Genomic DNA, 24,195 nt, shown 5'->3' with positions numbered 1-24,195 from the left:
CAGTGTGAACACCTGTGTAATTGAAAGCAAAACTGTCCACAGTGTTTAGTTACATGACATTTTTTCCTCCCAAGGGCTCCCTGACAGATCAGTGTGCATGACAGATAGCATTCAGTAAATGAGGCAGCTGCTTAATTTTTGTCATTGTTGTTCACTGCACAGTCCCTCTGAAACCCTGCATGTTGCAACTTCTTCCATTAATAAAAACTTCACTCTTTTCCTGTAAGTCTTTTTTGGCATACTTGAAAGTCTCAGAAGTGTGAATTGACGTACTGGGAAGTATTGATTTTATTTACTATATGAGGAGTTGGGACCCAGCAACTTTTCTAAATCAGGAGGAATCTCCATCAAAACCAATATTCATCAGTTCCAGTTAGAACTTAAAAGTAGTCTAGACCAGATTGTTCACTTCAAATCTGACCTTTTTATCTTTGATCATGGTTCAGCCAGGCCACCTCCTGCCACTCAGGTTCTTTAAACAAGCTTATTTCACGTGCTTTGTAGACTGTGAAAGGATTAAGGCAAGAGTCCTGAAGAAGCAAATTGCATCCAATCATGTAATCTCATTGTGTTAATCCTGTACATCACTTAGATTGAACTATAAATTGCTTGTAACACTTCTTTTTTTTTTCTTTTCTCTTTTGGTGTAACTTTACATAAAGGACTTCTCTGGATGTAGGACTATAATGAACAACACATGTATGATTTAACAAGTTCATGATTTTGTTTTATGTTTTCAAATAAGATTATAATAGTTTTATTTTCAAAATTCCATGGGTTTATATTGGCCAAGAAAACAGTTTTGTAAACTGAAGGAGATACAGCACAGTTCAACAAATATATTGTGAATGGTTAACATTCTTGCTAAGAAATCAGTTTCTATAGTAACTGCTTCAGATTATCACTTCCTTTCTGGAATAATACCAAAGTGAATTTAACACTGATGCTGCAAGGGACAAATCCTATGAAAGCTGTGGTAGATCCCTGCGAGCAGGGTGCTTTATTTGGTATGGAGATGTATGACCACACAGTTCAGTAACCAGAGAGGCTGTTGAAGCACTATTTCTTCCTACCCTTTTTTCTAATGCTCTGTGTGCATTTACTTTTCTCCTTCTACACAAAGACTAGTCCTCATTTGAATCTTGTAACAAGGGCACATAAAATCATAGGTATGCTTAAGATTTTACATTTAAATATTGTGCATGTATATGCTACTAATTTTTAAATGTCTGTGAGGAGGTTCACCACATGTGATTTTCACTAATAAAGAAAGAGTAAACATGGGGCAAATGTTTATGGTTCAAGCTTTGAAACAAAGCCCAGGTAAGTTTTAAAAGGTGTGTTTGTCTTATCTTGTATTACCCCTGTTTTTTCTGAAACATAGTGAAGGGAGATTTTCCTGCTTTTAAAAGTATATCACCAGATGAAGGGGATGTTTTCAGTGCTTATGTATTCAGTTTCACAGTATCTTTGCATCTGGTTTTCTTTGTCCCTTGAGTTGAGACTGTATCAAACTCATGATCAAGTGAGAGCTGAAACATATTTAAGGAGGGAGGACAAGGATTCTTAGGAGATAGATTTCCTTTTTTTTTTTTGGCAATCACATTTTGGGTGCTGGTACAATTCTGACAGAAACTGAACTTTGTTTTTGCAAGTTTGTGGGTATGCATGCATGAGCAGTTGGGGATGTTACAGAAACTTCCTCTTGCATTATTTCTTTCCAGATGGACGAGATAAAAGGCAAAGACAGGGTGATTCTGGCTCTGGAGAAAGACCTTGGTGTCCAGGCAGGCCACACACAGAAACTGCTCCTTCAGAAAGAAGCTTTGGATGAACAGCTTGTCCAAGTGAAGGAGGCAGAACGATACCACAGTAGTCCTAAGAGAGAGCTTCCTGCAGGAGTAGGGGATATCACTGAACTCATGGGAAGTCCGGTAAGAAAACTGTGTTTATTTCAGCTGTTCAACACAGGATAATTACTGCCTGGCTGTTCACATTGGTTTGTGGTTACTTTTAAAATGTTATAAAGACCAATTAATGGTAATTGGCCCTGCACTGTACTGTGCTGTTCCACTGATGATTTAAAAACTCCTTGGACCTCTTAACTTGCAAACAATGTTGAAAAATATGATGATATAGAACTTCTAGAATTTACATTGTGATCCTCAGCTGTGAATCCCAGTATTTTCTTACTATCTCATTACTATAAGAGTATTTTAACATTGGTTAATAGGTACACTACTTCTCAAGGACTATCCCATGTGCTTTTAATCTAGTGGTTTAATCTGGTCCTGTGGACTGGAACTGTTTTAGCTGAGAATAAGCAATCTGGTGAGAAGTAACCTGTCATACATGCAATACTATTTATTTAGCTGTTGGCTTATTTGTTTGGGTTTTTTTTAATTGTTAGACTTTTGCATACCTTTCACAAGCAGACACTGTTCATGTAGCATTTTCACAGGATGTTATTATTTAGTGTTGCAGCTAATTAAAATAAGTTTTCCAGACATTGATGTATGAGTCTGTTTTAAATTTACACAATCCATTTGCTAAACCATGATATTAAATTAAAGCTAATCAAATGGTTTTTTAAAGGCAATTTTATGGATCTGTATGTTTTTGATGTCAAGGAGCAGCATTTGGATGAACGAGATGTGCGGAGATTTCAGTTAAAAATCGCTGAACTGAATGCTGTAATAAGGAAGCTGGAAGACAGAAATACTCTCTTAGCAGATGAAAGAAATGAACTGGTAAATTAATTAGTATTAACACAGATGGTGACTGGGAGGGCATCTTTATGGCAAAAGATTTAATGTTGGAAAGTCAGTGTTATAAATAATTTATAAATTAGTCCTGGTTGGCCTCAATCAGTTATATCTAAATATAACAGAGATTCTATAGAAATTAATTTTGTGACTGTGGAAGACATGGATGAAATCTTTCTTGTTCAACAAAAATAAAAATGTACAAATATGTTTTGGGTTCATCGTAATCAAAATGACTGGTATCTTGCCTGTGGCATTGTGTAATGATGCTGTGTAAAACATACATAATCTATGCCCTTAAATTACTGCATTAATATTTTTGAAATTTGACATTGTTTTTGTGACATGCTTATCCTAGCTAGGAGTTAAAAAAGCTTTCTTGTGTTAGTGATGAGAAATTCTCTTCATTTCTCAAGGGAAATCTCTTAAGTAGGTGAAATTATCCTGGGAGAGGGATAGTAACTTACGAAGAAAGGATATGACATGAATTTTAAGAATGAATTTTATTAGCTTGCATCGCTACTTAATTGCTTGTACTGAGGTTAATGGTAAAACTCCCATTGACTGCAATGGGAGATGAGTTTCACAACAGGAATTTTTACACATGCCCTGTAATGCCCTAATTCTAGTGACAGTAGTAAAGATTTTTCATTCTAAACAAATGGAACCTATGTATCTGATTCTAAAATAATGCTATTATGTATGATGAGGGCTGAAGTGGTGCCATTTGTCAGTCCTGTAGATGAGTGAAACGCTGACATCTTTGTGAAACATTGACATCTTCCTCCTTGTTTTCTCAGTCTTAGCTCTTCATGTTGAGATAAGAAGGTTTTGCTTTATGATAAAGGGACTTGATTTAGTTATGACAACTCAGTGATTATCAGAACTAATTTTTGAATTTTTTTTGTCCAACATCATGCCTGAATCTATATTAATACATGTTGAACAACTGAACAATGCTAGAAAAATTTGGATGAATTCAGAACACCATTGTGTCTTTTTCATTAAAATTTTCTTTTTTAAATAGTTATATAGTCTAAATAACCTATTCAGAGGACAAAAATTGATTCCTCATTAACAATTAAAGTTTCTTTGCATAAGAAGAACATGTGTTTTAGCCTGGGTATACTTTGCCATTTTTCCTATTTTGCCTTGGCCTTTGTTGTTTTGGGTTTTTTCCCTTCACTGGTACAGTTGCTTTTCTCTGCATCTTGCCTTTCTTTCAAGATAATTCAGCCTGCTAATCGCCTTTCTGTGGGCATATGTAATTCAAAACATCCCTGAAGAATCTGAAGTATTGCAACATGTATCTTTCAGATAGTGTCCCTCTAGATGGAGAGCTTGTCTGCCTCATTCAAGAGCTCTTCTTGATTCTTGATTTAGAGGAATAAGAAATATATTTTAAAAGAGATATGGAGTAGGTTTTAGCATATTGTGAGACAATATCATGCAAAACCGGTAATATCAATAAGGCCACATGATTAAGCACTGTGAAAAATAATTTTCTCTGGAGAGTGAAAGAGACAAGCAAGTACTCAGTGAAATTATCTTAGGAAAAAGATTTTCTTTTTCTCTTTTCCAGTTAAAACTCAGTAAATTTAAAAATCTCTTGATTGGAAAAAAATAGATTTTTTTCCTCAAAAAAACAGCTCATGAAATAAAAGGAGTGAAATATTGAATATACACAAATAAAGAAAGAGCAGCAATTTGCTTCATGTAATTGTCTAACATTGTAAAACCACAGGAACAAAATTGAGCAGCTTGAAAATGTCAGCAGAATGCTGAGATTGAATCTGTGCCCTCTGGCTGACTTTCTCATTGCTCTAATTACACATTAGGTGAAGGGTTTTTTAAAGTGGAGGAGGAAGAGCGTCCTCCTGCTAAGGGATAATTGGTGAGAGCAACTTGATTAGAGACCTAGTTGGTCACAAGAAGCTTATATACATTGAGATGAGTTTGTCAAGAAATCACTATTATGGATCATCATAAGTGTTTGCCAAGAAAAAAAATCCAGTGACCAGCCCTAGTGTTTTGGTGGACTGTAAAAAAGAAAGGCCATGTCTTATTTGTTTGGACTCTTGTAGTTCATAGCTGAGCACTAGTCTGTATCAAACACCACTTAACAAAAGAGCTAAACTTTCTGAATGAAGAAAGACAAATGAAAACACACCTTTATCTTCTTTCCTACAATGGTAAACTAAAGCACAGCTAACTCTGTTCCTTTACCAATTGCAGCTGAAACGTTCTCGGGAGACAGAAAGTCAGCTGAAGCCTTTGGTAGAAAAAAATAAGAGGATGAGCAAAAAAAATGATGATATGTTGCAATGTATTCAGAGAATGGAAGAAAAAATAAAAAATCTGTCAAGGGAAAATGTAGAACTGGTAAGTAATCATCTTTGACATCATATTAAAAGAACATATTGCACACATTACTTTCAGGTGGAAGTGCTTGTACTCCAACACAAACACATCAGTCTCCACGGTGGGATGATGCAACTGTAAAATTCAGACAATGCAGCTGAATATTCATATTCTATATTCAGAGTGGCATGTGTTTTGTATTGTATCAATTCACAATGGGGGAAAGGATCACAGATAGATAAAATATTTTTGCAGGCTCTAAGAAGGTATGACTAAATACTGTTTTTATGATTACGAGTATGAACTGAATTTGAATGCATGTACTATGCTAGAGCTCTGAGTTCACTTGTCTGCTAATTTTTCCCCAGATGATGTTCTTTGATTCTGTTTTAAAATACCTTATGTGAGAGATTAATACTGAGGCATACAAAACGTGTACTCTTTTTGTTGAATGAGGCTTTGTGTTGTAGTGGAGTATACACTAAAGAATCCAAAGAATTCTTGATTGCTAAATCAAGAATTTACCTCCAGTTACAGCAAGAGACTTGAAAATGTTCTTTATGTTTGGGGTTTTTTGTAGAAAGAGAAATTATCTGCACAACCACCACTGAAGAGACACACGTCTTTGAATGATCTCAGCAGCACACGAGAGGAACAAGAAATTGAATTCCTTAGACTGCAAGTCAAAGAACAACAGCATGTTATTGATGATCTTACAGTGGTAATGTTTATGACTGGTATACACATGTGCATGCACACACATCTATAGGCAAGCTAAAGATTTGCGAGGAATGTTTTAACTCCAGTTGTAGTAGTGATACAGAAGTTGTTTTTTGGTGTCAAAGGGTTCTTATTATTTCTCAGGTAGTGAATGAGTTTCTTTGGAATGTGTACGGATCTTTGTATTATGAAATATTTACCTATTAGGAGCTGCTCGTGAAGGAAATGCATCACCAGTTCGTTATTTACCTACAAAACTGGGTGCCAACAACTAAGCAACTTGAGGAAAGAACACTTTCCAAGACTTAATTACTAAAATATGTTGGATGTAAATCCTGGTGCAAAGTGAAGCACTAGAAGTTCTCCTAAAAGAAAGGAGCATGCATGATGGCATTAATTTCACTTGGCTAAGCATCTGTAACTGAGCTGGTCACACCAGCTGTCTTTATAACAAATGGGGAGAAATGTTTGCGGGTCATCAAACCAAAGGTAGCAGCATGGTTTAGGATTAGAATTGCACAGCTGCTGCTCTCTGACTGTGAGGGCTTCTTAAGGTGATGCTCACAGATCTTTGCACTATTTGATCAGGAATCTCAAGTTGTGCTAGAGGTGTCTAGTGCTATTAAGTGCAATTTATGATACTCCCTTCTGGTGCTAGCAGAAATTCTGTACTGTCTCTGAGAGACCCTTGCTCTTCTGGAGCAGCTTCTGGAACTCAGGCAGACTCAGACATCCCAAATGGCACTACTGACAACTACAAAATGATAAAAGAATTTCAGAGCATTCTGTCTACATAGAAAATTAAACGATTGGATACAACTTTGAAAATAAGAATAGAAGGTCCAAAAAGATAAAACAACAAGGTGTGTTATTGCTGTATCTGGAACATTTCCTCTATTCTTGGCATTTTCTCTGAGATTTTGACCCTGGATTTTTCTCTGAAATCAGTGCCAAAGATTGATGTCTGAGTGCTTTCTCCAGTGTCATAGTGTTACAAGCAGCAGGATGTTACTCACACACCATGATGTAGGGTCTGGTTCACAAAGCAATGCTGCTGTACCTTCCAAATACAAATGTACAGGCAGGGACGGTGATGTGATATTAAATGTACAATATATGGCAGATATAACCTCACTTATATTTCAGTGTAGAGTGGATATGAAAGGACTCTCTTTTTGCTGTCTCAGATAGTGATGTGAGGAAATAAAATGTGTATCCTGACTGATCAAATAGTATTAACTTGTGTTTAGTGTGAAAGTAAAATAAATAACTATTTTAAAATATGGTTTCATTTTTGCTTTTTTTGCTATTTACAGATAATATTTCACTTCCAGAAGTAAGTTAAATTGTTAACTAGGATATTCCTTTGGTTGGCAGTACAAACTTATTGAGGCTGTGCCTTCAGTGTAAATGCAGTGGAATTCTACTCTTCATTCTGCTTTTGAATTATCTTTTCTGGCTCAAACCACACCTCTACAGAATACAAATGTATCACAGTTATCAAGAATCGCCCTAATGTCCCATACCTGACTAATACAAAAGTCAGCAGCTTAACTCTAGCTGAGTTCAATATGATACACAGAAATAAGACCATTAGTCTTAGGCAATAATATCTGAACTAATTAACAGTGTCCTCTGTAGGATATCGGATACCTTTGGTGTTATTGAAACCATGTGAACTTGAGTTCTTTCACAACTGTAGTGTTCTGGTTAATTCTTACATGGAAAGCTTTCAGGGTAAACTCAGATGATTGCAGAAGTTACTATTGGTTTTTAATTGGCATTATTATTTTTCTCGTAGCTTGATGTATTATTGAGACAGTAAATTAAGCAGTCTTCTTACAAACAAGATTAGAAAGAGGAAGAACTGGGTTTTTGGAAGGGTTTGTTCATTCTGCACTGAAGTGAAATAAGAGGAAAGTCCATCTGTTTGGACACCTGCTTGGGAGGCAGGTGACCCCAGTTCATTCAGGGATTGTGCCTTAAGCAGATACCTGAGAAGAGAGCATTTTTCTTCAACAGTATAAAATTAAACTATCTGGTTTTGACTTTAGCTTAAAATATTATATTGTTCTGCAACTTGAAATACCTGCATCATTCTACCTTGGCAGTCACTACTTTTTCTATTTTACAAACCACATGCATTCAAGGTGTTATTTAAGTTGTTGTGCTTTTCTCAATTACTCTGTATTTTCGAAAACTTCATTCCTGGAACAATGTGCTGATAACTAATTTTATTGTGATTTCCACTGGGAGCTTCCTATTTGTCCAGTTTCTGAACTGAGTGTAAAGCAAATAACTCTGAATAGAGTAATATCATGCAGTGAGCAATAACTGCTAGAGAAGCACTTGGAACTGCAATCAGTCTTTTAAAAATAGAGGTGCTGCAAAAGATGCAGAGCTAAGGAAAGAATCAGGAAAAAAACAAGAAGACAGAGCACCTGCCTCCTGTGGCGTTGAGGTTTTTTTGCTTGCTCCTTTGCACTTTTTACCTTCTGTTCCTCTTCTTTGGAATTCAAGGCAGTATTGGATTTAATAATCTTGCATTTCCATTCATAAGCTCCTCATGTTATGGTAGAGTCAGTATTAAAAAGACATCGACTAAGCTGACACAGACTGAGTGCCTTTGGATTTGAGACTTTTGCCCTGCAAGGATAAGTCACATGTAACACTATATCTGCATATGTTACTTGTACGTCAGAGTATGACTGATACAATAACTCATAATTACTGAGACTGGACTCATTTTTGGCTCCCGACCTGCTTCTTCAGGATGGTTGAACACTGCAGTGAGACTGTGAATTCTGTTTCCATAGTGAGCTTCTTGGTAAAAGAGTCAAAAGAACTGCCAGAAATCTGTGCCCAGTATTTAACAGAGCCTTTTCTTGCCAACTTCCCATCAAATGTGTGAAGTGTATGGCTGAAGGTTTGTTTGCTAAAGGGATAAAGCTGCAGTAGAGGGTGGTGTTCTATCAACACGGCGTTATTCAAAAGGATAAAGACGTTTTGTTAGCTTTACCATAGGCTTTGAGAAAATGTTCATGATATTTCTCTGTGTTAGACCTATCTTAAGTATAGTTTTAAAACAAACCCATACCAAAATGTTCTCTTTCCTCCTAGGAAAGAGAACGGTTATTGCGGTCTAAAAAACAGAGGAGGAAAAGTCTGAAGCCTCCAAAGGTGAGCAAACCTTCGGTTTTTCATGCATTTCTGTTGTTGTGAACAACACCCCTTTCAAATACTGCCTGAATTTAAAGCTCTACTCAATGGGAAAAATCCATTCTGTTTTCTCTGGTGAGTGCTTAATATTTTTAGGATAATTCAGGAATTGCAAATTTTGTACTGCACACAAGTGGTGTAGTTTTGGGGTTTGTTTTAAACAAACAATGAAATTAAAATGTTAGCCCCTGTGGCCCAAATATTCAAGTGGCTTAAGGCCTAAATGATGTAATGACCTAAAACAACTAACATTTCAAAGGACAAATACTCAGTCCTTTTTAAAGAACATACACTCTTTAAATTACTTGTACCAACACAGTTCTTAATCACAATTGAAAACTTTGACTCATGCTATGGATGTTACTGAAATTGTATTTCTGTATGTGATATATAAATAATAAGAAGGTTCAAGCTATTCTGTTCTAGAATGCAAAGTACAAGAGAAAGATTTAGATTGTAGAAACAGAAATGTTTTGCTTTGGAATGTACCTTTAATGTTCATTGTAACATGTGCTTAAAGTAATTAATTTGCTGAATAATGTTTTTGGTGAAGTTGAACATTAGCAGCCTGGAGCATGTGAGGGGAGGGAAATGGGGTAAGATGCTAAAAATGGAAATGAAACGGGAAGATATCATTATCATCTATATGGCAGCTTAAGATACATGTCATAAATGGGCGCCTGTTGTTGGTGTGCTCTGCAATCTATTCCTGGTGGCCTCCAGGTGGTGCTTTTTTATTGCTCTGTACTCTCTTAATGCCTGTATTCTGAAAAATGCTTTCTTTGGGATTCTCTATTTCACTGGTAGTTTCTTCAAATTCTGCTTCTAATAATGATGTGTCTTTTACATGGGAAAAAAAGGAAAAATTCAGAAGTAACCATAGATCTTGGCACATATATTTGCAGCAACTGTAAACCATTCTTTCTTGATGTAGTATAACTGGAAGGTTGTGTGTTGAGCAATTTTAAAAATCATATATATATATATATATATTTGTATGTATGTATGTATGTAACTTTTACTGTATTTTTTAGTCCTCTCTAATTATTGGCCTTTATCTGACTTTAAGTTTAGTATGTAAGATATTTTGCTAAATTGTAAAGTTCCTAATGAAACAAAACTAGTTAATTTAATTTTTAGGCATTGATAACTGGTGGTGCTAATTTCTATACTTCAATAAATATGCATTTACATCTTAAAAATGCTCTGTGTTAATAGAACTTCTTCTGACATAGACTCTGCACCCTTTCCTTTTACCTTTACCTATTTTGTCTTGAGCAACCTGATGCTTTTGTTGTATCTTCTTTTCCTTACTGATCAAAGCAAGAGTTGCACAACATGAGGATTGGAGAGAATGTGCATGATACCATTAAAAAATTTATGGCAGTGCTATTCTTTGTGTCCTCAGAGTACTGTAACTGGAGGAATTCTGCAGAGTTTAGAACTTAAACAAGTACTAAACTTGTATGTATTTAAACAATCTCTGTAGAATGGCCTGCTTACTCAGATGAGCTGATGGGATTGTACTGTCTTCATCTTCTCTGTTTTTAAAACCTGTGTCAGGAATTGAGATGAAATGGCAGAATTAATTTAGCCAAGCACTGTAGATGTTGGTTAGATGTCATTAACGGATGTGAGACACAGACATCTCACTCTGGATGAAATGGTAATATTAAATGGTTGGAAGTAGCTGTCCAAATAGGCCGTATGAGTTTCGTCCTAAAATTGCCTATTTCTCTCCATGGGCTGTAAAAGCAGACTAAGATGACTTGCTTTATATATAGACATGCACAGCATAAGTGTGATTCTGTCTTTGATCTGTGCGATATTTTTATACCATACAGATGATCTAACCTCTATGGCATAGTAGTGAAATTGTGTCCTAATCAAACACTTGGAAAAGAAATTACTGATCTAAATCTTTGCCTTTGCTTTTATAACAAACTTTAGTTAAATGTAACATTAGCATTTACATAGTGAATAATCAAATTTGGCTGTGGAGTTGTATCTATTTCCCTTGGCAAAGTGAAAGAGGAAATAACTCATGAGAACAAGGTTTTATGAAAGTGGTCAGATAAGCTCAGATGGAAAGGTACAGGAAGACTTCTTTTTTTGTTCTAATAACCAGGAACTTGGTGCGCAGGGTGAAGATTTGCAATCATCTACTCCTCCAGCTTCTCCTAAATGGATACTTCTACACTCCAGCTTCCTGCATTTCTGAGGTGTTCTGGCTGCACAGTGTCTGTAGTTGTTTCCTAATTATGAGTGTTCTCCTGGCACTGACTGCTGTTGCCTGAACAGAATCCATGGCATGCTTTTCTCCAGCTCTGAGACAGCTTGTATGAACAATCTACCAGGCCAGGCCAGTGGCCTTTACAGCCCTGAACATCAGTTCATTGGAAAAGCTTTCGGAAATTTTAATTTTATGGTTTTGTTTTTTATTTTTCTCTTGTAATGAAGTGTCTGTATTATTTCTGGAGCTCTGTAGGCTCACTAGGTTACTGTTGCTAGTGTAGCTTTGAGTGAGCCCTCTTTTAATTCCCAAGGAGCATAGGAGTCCCTAGAACAGTGCTGGCAATTGGCTCAAGTTCCCTGAGGAAAAGAGCAGCCAGGTGGGATGGGCTTTATAACCTCTGTGGTTGCAGGGTGTTTAGAGGAGTAATGTAATGACTCAATACAGGCAGATACTGAAGGATAGTTTTCTCTGAGGTGAAGCAGACTAAACTGGTAGAGGTTTACTTGGGTTTTTTTTTGTATTAATGTGCCATTGGTCTTGCTAGGGGGAAGGTTATGATTCACCAGGTGAATCTTTTGCTATTTAAAGCATAATTTTTTTCAATGTGCTTTTTAAAAATTTTTTTCCCTTATTTTTATACTGAAATAGCAAAGAAACTTTGGAAACAGTGTTTTTTATGTTTTGTTTATTTTTGACATGTAGAATGGAGTTGCAGTGATTGCATGACTGATGGAGTCAAGCATTTGAAAGTAAAACATATTTGCCCAGCTTGTTTGGAAACTTCAGGACTCTACAGATTTGTGTTGTTATTTAAACTTTAATGAGTAAACTGTATTTGTGATAGTGGGAAGCCTGCACACTGGTGTGATGGAGTTTGTATTTCTTGTTTTATATTTTTCTTTTTTTCTGTGCCTCTGTGCTTTGGTTTGCCTGTATTTTTCTGGCTGCCAAGAAATGACATATAAGCATGAAGGTAAGAAGCCTCTGATTAACACATCTGAATGTATTACAAGGAAATATATCTTGGATAATTTCCATCATGTTCGATTAAGTACTTGAAAATGAGATATTTAAATGTAAAATGAAATTATTTAAGCAGCAGAGAAATAGGATTATATTGAAATTTGCATATAATGTAGTCTAAGTGTCACTGTTGATTTATGGCATTCTAAACTTTGATGTTTACTGAGCACCGTTCTTCAGTAGAAGCATTAATACTTGAGTTATAAAACCCTAATGCATAATTTTACTTTAAAATTACATGAAAACATTGATATAAATCTACATGAAAAATACTTACTATTAAATGTATGGCAATATTCAGTGGAAATTAGAATTCGAATCAGAATTTTTCAGCAATTTGCATGACAATTTTCTCAGTTAAGAAGTTGTGATTTAAAAATAACAAATGTACAAATGAATATAAAAGAATCTCTGAGTTATTGAGAATGTTCCCATTTCTGAGGAAAGTTTGAGTGAAACTTGAATTTACGTAGTGTTTAGTTACAAAAGTCCAGCGAGTATTGTGCATTTCTATATACTTTTCAAAAACTATTGTGATTCAGCTTTTGAGCCATGTATGGAATCCTCCTTGGAGTTGGTGTATTTATTGATGCCTTGTTATTTACTAGAGTGTTTATTAACAACTGTCTGACTCAGATGTCTTTTTTCCCCCCTTTTTTCTATCTCTGCAGCTGTTCCCTTGCCAATTAATTTATTCTGATTTTGCTGTAAATCAGTTCTTGTAACTAGTTGCTTCAGATACTGGATGATCAACAATACACATGGCTATTTTGTAATTATGTCATGAAGCCATTCATACATGTGCAAGTAATATGCAGTGGTTAAATAGTGTATCTTTAATGCCATGGAAAGTGTTTGCTCCACAAAGTGATAAATGTATGGCTTCTCTAAAAAGGAAGGAATCATTAAACATTAAAAAAAAAAAAGTGATTCACTCTTAACTCCAAATATCACAGGCAGTCTGTATAGCATTTAACAGGTTTTGACTTTTAACTCTCCTTTAAGTGTTGGGGTTTTTTTTGGTGTGGTGGGAAATACAATTTTCTTTCATTATTCCCTCACATCTAATAATTAAGTGATGTACTTTTTTATATATGCAAATTATTTCCCCTCTGTTTGCTACTAGAAAAATGAATTTAAAGAAGTGATATCTTTTGTCACAGTAATGTCATTGCTTTAAGCATCTTCTCAAACCTATATAGCTTTATGTAAAATCAAACCCACTGTTGTTTTGCTATTTTATTTCACTCCTTGAAATGGCTTGTGTGGGTGTGTGCCTGCAGGGTGAAAGGAAGACACACACTCAAGCTGAGTTGTCTAAGTGACTGTATAGCAGAGGTATAGCAGAAAAAAATCCCATAGATATGTCTTATAATCAATTTTAACTAAGCTGCTGCTGACCATCATGGTACTGGGTTCTCCCTGCCATATATATGACAATAAATTGGAGTTTTGTTCTCCACCTTTTAGAAGTCTCTTCTCTCAGCCTTTTCAAAGTCAAGAATTGACACTTACTTACTTTGTCTGTCTTCAAGACAATAATCTGTCGTGGGTTTTGGTTGAGCCTTGCTCAAGTGTATTTGTCTTTTTTGAGGCCAAACACCCTTGAAGTAGGAGGCATGAGCAGGGTCAGCTGTTCTTTGTCTGTCTGCGTTGCTTGTCCTGGGCTCAGCTCCTCCAAAGCACATAGTGGTTCTGAGCCCCACAGGCAAGCTGGTGTGGGCAGAGGAGCAGGATGTAGAAGTATCCGTATAGTCTGTGAGAAGCTTTATTCTGCATTTGCTCCCAGCATCTTTTACTAAAGCACAACTGCACTGAAAAGTTAGGATGCAGTTTTCATTAAAATCCCTGGGGTTTTGTTTACCTGCCACCATCTTCTTTACCTTCATAAAGTCTGCCTTCATCTTTATGAAACTGTATCTGTGGTTCAGTTTGGAGCCAGGAAAGTGAGTTGAGCTCACAGCTCATATTGAATATTTTTCTCCATTACAATTTGAAGGTAGCACCATTTCTTTAGCCCGATTTTCAGCTTCCAGTATTTATTTGTAGTATTGCTGTTGGTTGTAGGCTGTAACCAGTATTCAGTGCTGGAGAAATGCTGAATGGGCCATCTCCCATGGACTAATTACACTTTTGTACTTATGAAAGAGAAATCTGGAATGTTTGTAATTCATGTGTGAGGCAACACATTAACTTTCTGGAAAAGTATATTTTTAGAATACAGCTTAAACCCATTCTCTGTGTTTTTTGTTTTGTTAAGTAGGACAGAAAGGTGAACTGATGAATGCTGGAGGAAAAGAGTGAATTATCCCAGGGAACTATTTGTCTTAAGCATCGTAGACATAGCCTGTTGAAAGGATCTCAGTGCTTCCTAAACAATTGAGAAAAGAGTTCTGTGTCTTTGCAGCACTGTAGCACTATAACTGTGATCCTTTTCTTCTGAATACGTGAAGTAGTGGTCTCTAGCTTGCAAAAGGAAAGTTGTTTCTAAAGGTTGCTTGGAAACTCTTTACCTATTGTGCTGCATCATATTTATCTGCATGCATATTGATAAGTGAAGTCTACTTAGAAAAGGTGTGGCTTTTGGAGTTTTTGTGGGAGTTTTTTGTGTGCATAACATCTTTTCAAAAGGAGATGTTATTAGAACTAGTTCATCTAAATACGTGGTCCTAATGAAATTTTTAAAGTACTGGTTGAAGGACTCATCTCAAGTGCAGCAATTAAGTGATTCAGGACAGGGCCTCAGAGGCTGTGACATGGTGGCACTGTGGTGACCAGGGCTGCAGGCTGTAAGTGGAGCACATGGTGGCACATGCAGGCACTAAGGCACACCTGCAGCCTTGGGTTTATGGTTCCACTTAAATCAAGACAGAGCATTTTGGCTGTTGATGAGAGCTGTGTTGAGCCAAAAGAATATAGTAAGCATTACAGGGCTTTGTGAGAAAGTGAAGACAGTACTTATGTAAAAATACTAGAGAAGTGTCTAGAGTTAGATAAGTCTAGAAGATGGCAGAGTAAGGAAAACGTTTGAATTTTATCGTGAGATAGGGCATTACAGATAAAATGAAACCTTTAAGTATCTTGAATAAATTGATAGCTCAGAATTGCACTTGACGAGTTTGGCTTTGCTGAAGTGCAGGATTCATGATGTTTGGAATTAATAACTACTAATAACTTTTTTAATCCTCTAGACTTTTTTAATGAACAAACTATTATCTTCTCACATACAACCTGTGATTGATATTTTTTAAAAAAGTGAACAACAAACTGGGACATCGAGATTTGTGATTCAGCATAAAGCAGTGACAAAAAATACAGAGATAGATTGAGAGATCTTTCTTCATCTTCTTGTGGCCACCTTTTTCCACTAGTCTCCCTATCTGGAATGCTTTATTACCTGACTCCATTTTTCCAGCAACACTCTTTTAAAAAATTTTCTTAATTTTCGTGCTTCCCTGAGGTTGTGTTGGATCATTAGAACACTTGTGTGGTGTAAAATGTTATACTTTCTAATAACAGTTAATGTTTGCTATTTTGGAAGGAAAAGTACCTGAAAAACTGTTTTTTGTAATTAAATGTGTAAACAAAATCATTTTTTGAACAGTGGAATTTCCATGGAACTTTCCTGCTTTCTGAGCATATGTTAGGAAATTGATGGAAAGGGAATCTTTTAAAATGTTGATGTTCTATATATAATATCCCATTTTTGCAGTTCACATTGTACTATTCACTTCCACTGACTACTCATTTTCTCTAATTTTGGGTAAGCATGCATGTAAGTGATAACATTGTTTAAAGTTTTTTAAATCTGCATTGAAATGCTGCTTTTCCCCAGGCACATCTTTTTGATTAATCTTAATATTGGCGCAAACTCTTTGAAAAAATTCAAAATAATGGTATTGAAAAAATAAATGGTAAGGAGTAGTTTATACTTTTAAGCGGGGTTTTGCAAAATAGTTATTATAAATTAATCTTTCTTCTTTTGTTTTTTTTTTTCAATTACTCTGAACAATTAAATTCATTCCACATTGGTCTACAGAATAATTTTTTCCTTTTGGTTGTGCGTCTTACATGGCACATTGCACTGACTTGCTTTCTTCTGAATAGCTGTTGCATTCCTCTACTGTGAATCTTATAAGACCCGTGTAATTTTGATGGTTAGCTTTTATAGTTTTGCTAAAGCATTATTCTACTGGCAATTGCCCAGTGCTATGTGCAGCTCAGCTCTTGGAGGTTCTTGCACAAATGATGTTGAAAGAGTAGTTTTTTCAACCAGAGAACAAGTGTTTACCATGGAACCTTTTTTATTTGTAAATACTAAACTGATCAGAGAAGACCTTGGCTCCTGCTTACTGAGTCATTGGGGTTTTACAAATGTTTTGGTAATGACTAAAAAACCCGAATTTTTCAGAGGCATGTTGTGGAGACATTTTTTGGATTTGATGAAGAATCTGTTGATTCAGAAACATCATCTATAACTTCATACAACACAGATAAAACAGATAGGACACCAGCAACACCAGAAGAAGATTTGGAAGATGTAAGTAGCACTGATTTGCTTTTAAGTTCTATCAAAAATTGACACTGAGGTATAAACATGAACTTTTCTTTCAGTTGTTGTTCCACAGGAACTGTGAAAGATTTGGCAGAGAATTGCTTTTTTTTTTCAAGTCCAGTAACATATACACTTCACAACAGAATTAATAAGATAATATTCTGCCTGACAGATTTTACAGATATTGGGCTGAGAAATAAAATTATTTTTCTCAAACTCCTTGTTATCAGTCAAAAGAAAATGAATAGGTTCACTGCTTTGCCAAAAACCAGTAGTTCTTAGACAACAGTTTTCATTTCAACCTTTTGATTTATTTGACTGTTTTGATACAATTAGGATTTTCTTCCTCTGCTCACAGTACTCAGAAAGGCTTTTGCAGTTCATGAAGGCTTAAATGATCATATGTAGTAAATACCCACTGAGATGTTTTGTCTCAATCTGTGATATATAGTGCTGCTGGCCTACTTTAGAAGATTGTGGGCATGAGGACAAAGCATGAATTAGATGCTCTTTTTTTCTTGTTTGCTAACTTATGAACCTAACTTGTGTGCCTAATACTCCTCAGCCAAAAAAATCTTCCTTTTTGACTTGGTTTAATATCTAATAATATTGTAATCTCTTTTCCTTGGAACTCGAGTTCCTGGAGCAAAAGTTTATTAAAGGGAAAGACATTTCTTATCCTCAGCAGTATAGGAAAGACCGTCTAAGTGTTAAAGTCATTTACTCAAAATTCAAAGAAAATAAAAATTTTATAAATACTTCATGTTAAAAAAATAATTTTAAGAAAACATCTTATGACTTTTGGAATGTAACTTTTGTGTTAGTGTGCTTTACTCTGGCATTGTAAATAAAAAATGTAAGGAGGGAGGGATGGAGTGCATGACAAGTAGAATGCGCCCCTTCTGAAGCTCCTGTGGCTCTGGAGTTGCTGAAGAGAGTGGAGCATAAAAATGTTTCCCCTCGTCTTTCCCCAGAAAGTTTTTTCCATTTCTATACGTTGCTGCTTTATATTGTAATGTAGTGTCCTGAAATTATATAGTAAAGACAGTTGCTCATCATTCTTCCTTCCTTTCCTTTCCACTTGCTTCAGAATTTTAAACTTTTATTAAACTTTGAGACTCAGTATGAGTTGTGTTGCTTGTTATGTTTGTGAGTATGTCTATATAGACAAACCCATTATTATATATATATTTATACAAAACCACTTTTCCCCCCCTCTTCATGAAGAGCACACCTAAAGAAGAAGCTGAACTGAGGTTCTGCCAGCTAACAAGAGAGTATCAGGCTTTGCAAAGAGCATATGCATTGCTACAGGAGCAAGTCGGTGGAACCCTGGATGCAGAGAGAGAAGCAAGGGTAATTTTTTAACAGAAATTCCTTTAACTCTGAAATAATTGTAAAAGCTCAAACAACTTGTAATGGCAGGAGGTGTATTTACAGGTCAGTGAAATGCAAAGCACAATGTTTTTGAGGATTAGATGTTATCACTAAGGCAACAATTTAGATCAGTCTGGTCTGATCAGAACAAAGATGTTATATTTTATTCTAGTGTGGATAATATATTAAAGATTTCGGTAGTAAGACAGTGTTATTAAGAGTAATATCACAGTTGAACCTGAAATTTTGTTAGTGACATGATGATCTTAAATGAATTGCAGGATAGGTTGTTATAGGTACTTAGGTACTTTCATCACGTGAGTGTATTAAAAATTTACTAGTGGGAAAGAACTCAACTTAATGGTAGGAGCTGCCACTAGCTGAATTGTTCCACTATTTAGAACAATTAATGAAATATTTGCAAAATTCTATATTCGTGGTTATTGGGCAAACATGTGCACTGTATCATCCACACCCTTTGTTATGGCAAACATTTTAAAATCCACTTGCTGAGTATTTTCATGTCTAGAAACTGTAGGCTTGTGGGAGCAGATTTTCTGGGTGTTAATAAGCAAAGCTTTCCATATAAAAGTTGCAGAAGAGTGTAGACTACCTGACATTATCAGGAATTGTTTACAGCTTAAAATGTTAGTCTATTCCTCAGAGCCTGTATTTAGAGAATTCAGGCTTTACTTTAAATTGGGTCAACTTTTCTATGGGTTTTTTTTCAAAGTTCTTTGTAGTGTCTAAACTTCTTTAACTTCTTTTCTTCCCCCCCCCCCCCCCCCCCCCCCGTGAAATACAGTTCTTATAATAGTAGAATTACTGCTTTATGGGTTTATTTGATAGAGTTCTCAGCATCTTACAAAAGCCTAGTCACTTTTGACACTCTCTTTTTAAGTAGGACACTTAGTCAAGGAAAGCAGTAAGGACTTTGGAGATCACTTCTCAAGATAGAATTGGGACAAAAGGTGTAATTCCATTTACTATTAAAGTATGATTTTGGGTGCAGTCATGTATTTGAAACTTAGGAGAGACCATTATGTATTTCTTCTGTCTTCATGGGCTTTTTAAGATTTTATTTTGTAGACATTTGCAAATTGTCCCTTTTGTAGACTTGGAAATTGTTGCTATTTCTTTTTAATGGCATTTTCATCTGTTTAGTTACATCCCTGCAAATCCACCTTTTAAGTGAGTCAGAAAGCATGCTTTATTTTGTAGGGCCTAACGTTCTGGTGGGGTGAACATTTCCTGTTATTTTTAGATGAGGCTTAAGGTAAACAAGAACCTAAAGATGCAGAAGGAAATTCCTGTAGGAATTTTTTAACTGTTTGGGTGAAAAAGTACCTGAAGTAGGATGGGAAAAATACTTGCAGCAGCTCAAGGAATCTCAGTGACTAAGGGTCTCCAGAAATATACTTTGTTTTACCTCCTTTTGGTTTAGTACCTTGTATGATCCAGTTCCTTTTAGTGCATTGCTGGGGGTACCTACTGTGCCCCCTATATACCTTCTGTAGTGTAATAGTTAATGTAATATTTATGTAGAATGGGGAGAACTGAACAGTGTGTGCTATTTATGGGATATTTAAATTATTTGGGGTCAATATATTTTATTCACCTGAAGGCCTTTTTCAGTGCTTAATACAATTCTCTTTTTCCCTTGTCCCTTTTTTCCCCATTGCCTTGAGTTACTAAAGCTTATGAATAACTTCTTAGAGCTCTTTCAGTTCTTAATTTTTTTTCCCCTTGGGAAGAGATTTGTCACTGAATATGTGATGATAACATCTTTCTAAGCTAGGAAGAAGAAATCCTGTAAAACTGACAGCTTTAAATATTTTGTAACATAAACACAAAAGCAATTTATTTACTGAAAAAACATTAAAAGCTGACTGGACAGCCCATAAAGCAGTGGAAAGTATCTTTACTTTGATTCTGTGTGTAATTAAATCTGCTTATCTACCTGGATGTGCATGTGCATACACACACTTCTTGATTTTTTTTCCCCCAGACTCGTGAACAACTGCAAGCTGATCTTCTCAGGTGTCAGGCAAAAATTGAGGACCTGGAGAAAGCTCTAATCGAGAAAGGACAGGTAAAAGGCTCTCTTAATGTCCTCTACCACATCATTTTCTCGGCTGCATGCAGTGGTGCCCTTGCCATCTTCATTGCTTACTGGTGTGTTCGTGTGAATGACGTGGCTTAATTGTAACTGCAGCAATGGATTGCTTAAATAAAGGGAAGTATTTTCCAGTCTAAGAAAATGTCATACAGATTCATTGTCTAACATGTAATACGCTCAAACATAGTATCGAAATAACCACATCTACATTCATTGTAAATTCTGTTCCCATTGTCATTTGGTGAAGGCCTTTCTCCTGTTTTCCATTTTGTTAATATTTGTTATAAAATCCCATGAAATAAATACTCTATATTTGTACTGGAGAATATTTTTGTTGCATAGCATGGAAAAATTCAAAAAACCCAAACTTCTAACATGTTAGAGAAATGAGTCACTGAGTCAGGTTTACTGGAAGCCACCTGTGGTGCTGCTCTCCTGGGTTTAAATTATTGGAGGACCCAACTGCTTTCAAATTCCCAAACCATCATGCAGGCCTTATGTCTCAGTATATATAATATATGTAAATACATGACAAAGATATGACCACTGATGCATATTTAATAGTGTCTGGCATCTTCAGAAAGTCTGATTAAGAGTTATAAGCACACATTTGCAAATTGTTCAGTGGTGTAACTGCTGGAACACATTGAAGAAAATGGGGAGATGTTATTTTCTGCTGTATTGTTTGAAATAAATTTTTAAATTGCAGGTAGCTTATGATAATAAGATAGAGTTATCTATAGATATGCATTTCAAAAACCCATGATCCTGTAGCATTGAACAAATAACAATCTATAATGCCAAGTGAATGATATCACTATTTTTATGGTTTGCTCTTTGTAAAAAAACTTTTCTGTAAGATTTTGTTTAGGGACCATATTCAAATTAAGGGCAAAAGTCATTTATGCTGCCTTCCACACAAATCACAATTTGCTTAGTGAATTCCACATAAATCCAATATTATCAAAAACAGAGAATATGTTGTCAATCTGAAAATGACGACTCACTGAGGTTTTGGAAGAATAAATGAAACCAAAGACTTGTCGAGGATCTGCTGCTGCTATTTTAGTGTGTTGATGAGAAAGGTGCTGCAGGTCAAGTGCTGTGTGGTCTAAAACATTATGAAAATAGTTGACTATTACAGTGTATAATGTAAGTACTGTGTATGTAAATAAGATAAATGAACTTGGATACACGTGTAAGGAATTACTTCTGTGATTTTTTCTTCAAGAATGTTATGTCAAAAAGGTATATCTGGAAATTAGGACATAATTAGTTGTCACTTTGAGATTCAGAACCACATTTTCAGCCTTGTATCTCTCAGTAATCCTGAGAAGGTGAACAGGGATGTCACAAGGAGCAGTATGGTGGTGTCTCCAGTGGGCTGGTTTGTACTTCAAGCATTAGCTTTCCATAGATGGGGTCACAGTGTCTTCCTGGGAGCTATGGCACCTGCTTGGTTCTCCTCACCTGTTAGTATTTACATTCAACAAAATAAATGGTTGTGATGATAAACTGAATTATTTGTGCACTATGTGATTTTTTAAAAATTTATTTTATTATTAATTTGTAATTTAGATGGTCATGGTAGTGGTAATGATTTAATAACATTTGGAAAGCCAGTCCCTAAAGTGCTTTTGTAAAGGAAACAATGAATCAAAAGCTTCAAGTGTATTATTCCAGAAGACTTTAGTCTTGCTTTACTGCTTTAGGAAACAGAAGCAACAAAGACCTTCACAATTTCCCTGAAGTCAAATTCATAGCAGGAGATTACAATCTTATTGTTAAAAAATTATGTGAAGCTTGGTTTATAATAATTCATGTGTAATTTCAAAATACCTGTCAGTGGCCCCTCTTAATGCCTCTGCTGTTGGATTTCTCAGTATTCCGCCAGAAGGAAAACAAAATTAACAATCCATTTCTGGAAGGTACATTGTGGTGCATGCATAAGAAAATTTATATTAAGTGAAAAAATTCTTATAAAATATTAATAATGGTAAATAATAAATCTAAAACTATTGGAGTATGTAATGTGCCAGATGGATGAATGCTCAGCTCTCTGTGATCTGATGTGTAAATACTATTCCCCTGGAGCTCAGCTTTTTACAGAAAGTCAAGTTGGACTTCATCAAGAAAGACACAAAAGTTAATTATCAAGAGAACAAATTAATCTGTTTATTCTGTCTGTGTGAACTGGAGTAGTTGAACCTGCAGGTCTGATGCAACTATTGAACCTGCCCTTTACCACATCCATGCATTGGGATATCCACCCTATGTCTGTGTGTGCAACTCTTTGTTCATCCCTTGACCTCAGTAAATTGCTCGTTAAATGTTAGCTAGACATCGGATTTTATTTTCAACATTTCTTTCATTGGCTTCAAAAATTTATGGCAAATGCAATACTTTTTCAGTACGCATTTTAGTATGTTATTCTTACAGCACCATAGAATCATAGAATCATAGAATCAGTTGGGTTGGAAGAGACCTCCAAGATCATCCAGTCCAACCTTGAAGAGCTTTTTTATCCTATGAAAGTTAAAATGCACTTGTGCATTCTTGCCTATGAGTGGGAAAAGGAGAAAAAATGGTAGAATATGGAACTGTAGCAGAAAGTAGGTAGAAAAACTAACATTAAACTTTTTAAAAAATGCTAATTGGAGTAAATACCATATGACAATGTTTCAGGTATTTTGGTTGATGTTTTAAGACTGTGTCATGGGTTGGGATTTCCAGATTTCATTGATTTCTTGTGCCACATCAATGTGCAAATACCTTGCTGACAAAGAATGTATCATCCTTAATTCTTTAGTGAATGCATTTGGGTTTTAAATAAATTGTCCCTCGAACCTAGAAGATAATTCAGTCTATAGATAGCATGGCATATTAAGTGTTGGATATTGTTTTATTAAACTTAGAGCAATATGAGCAAGGTTATGTAAATAGTTTTCTCTACAGGCAGAACAAAGCTAGTTTGGCTGTTAAAATCCATTAAATCTGAATGTTCAGCTATGGCCAGCAGTGAGGTTTTGTAGCTTGGGTCTTCAAAAGGATATTTGATGAGGCCTTTTGAAGCCATGGGAAAACATAAAAAGAAAGATCAGCTTTGGAACAAGTGATCAATTAGAAATACAGTTTTCAAATGGAGTACAGAATATGTTGTATTACTTTCCTTCCAAAACAGCTTTGAATTTCTTGTCACAAACACTGTGTATTACTCAGATTCTCACATTTTTAGTAGAAGGTAATTAACTGTATATTGCTGAAACTTATTTTCAGTAATTTGGGATAATTAAATGTTTTTATTTCCTTTCTCCCTTGGGATTTGCATTGCACCACTCAAAATGGGATGATTTTGCAAGAAAGTTCCCAAACCTTTGCAATGGAAAGAAATAGTTTAGAGTTTAGCTGAGTCAATAAATGTTTTTAAAATGACATAAAGTATGATATAACTGTGGTCACCCACAATTGCTACATGTAAAGATTTTGAAGTATATGCTTAGCTGGAACGTATTAGGAAAAAAGAGACTGTGCAACAAGAAATGAAAGGAACTTTTATTTTCACTGTAGTATAAAATGCTATATATCCTGGAAATATTTATGATAGCTTTATTTTTCAGTGTGTGACCATTTTATACTTGAAAGTACAATGATGTGTGAAATCTTCTAATTATTGTGGTCGTTCATCTGTCTTCTTTAGCCAAATATATATATTTAATCCTCTTCTTCCTCATAGGATTCAAAATGGGTAGAAGAAAAGCAGCTGTTAATTAGAACAAATCAGGAGTTGCTAGAGAAGGTATGTTGGAATATTTTCATCATT

The 24,195-nt window shown here is 35.5% G+C and overlaps 1 protein-coding gene across 5 annotated transcripts in view; it reads left to right on the top strand.

The window, feature by feature from the left end:
• Positions 1-24,195, top strand: part of JAKMIP1 (janus kinase and microtubule interacting protein 1) — a 155,277-nt gene that overhangs the window by 94,392 nt on the left and 36,690 nt on the right. For all 5 annotated transcript variants that reach the window (XM_071556829.1, XM_071556825.1, XM_071556828.1 and 2 more), the window contains 9 exons: positions 1,725-1,934; positions 2,631-2,750; positions 5,001-5,147; positions 5,707-5,847; positions 8,967-9,026; positions 16,736-16,864; positions 18,107-18,235; positions 20,265-20,348; positions 24,109-24,171. In XM_071556829.1, coding sequence (XP_071412930.1) covers positions 1,725-1,934; positions 2,631-2,750; positions 5,001-5,147; positions 5,707-5,847; positions 8,967-9,026; positions 16,736-16,864; positions 18,107-18,235; positions 20,265-20,348; positions 24,109-24,171 — 1,083 coding nt within the window. The remainder of the gene's footprint in view (positions 1-1,724; positions 1,935-2,630; positions 2,751-5,000; positions 5,148-5,706; positions 5,848-8,966; positions 9,027-16,735; positions 16,865-18,106; positions 18,236-20,264; positions 20,349-24,108; positions 24,172-24,195) is intronic.

This window comes from Pithys albifrons, chromosome 5, assembly GCF_047495875.1.
Source record: "Pithys albifrons albifrons isolate INPA30051 chromosome 5, PitAlb_v1, whole genome shotgun sequence".
Classification (NCBI taxonomy): domain Eukaryota; kingdom Metazoa; phylum Chordata; class Aves; order Passeriformes; family Thamnophilidae; genus Pithys; species Pithys albifrons.
This window is presented reverse-complemented; position numbering and strand designations above follow the sequence as displayed.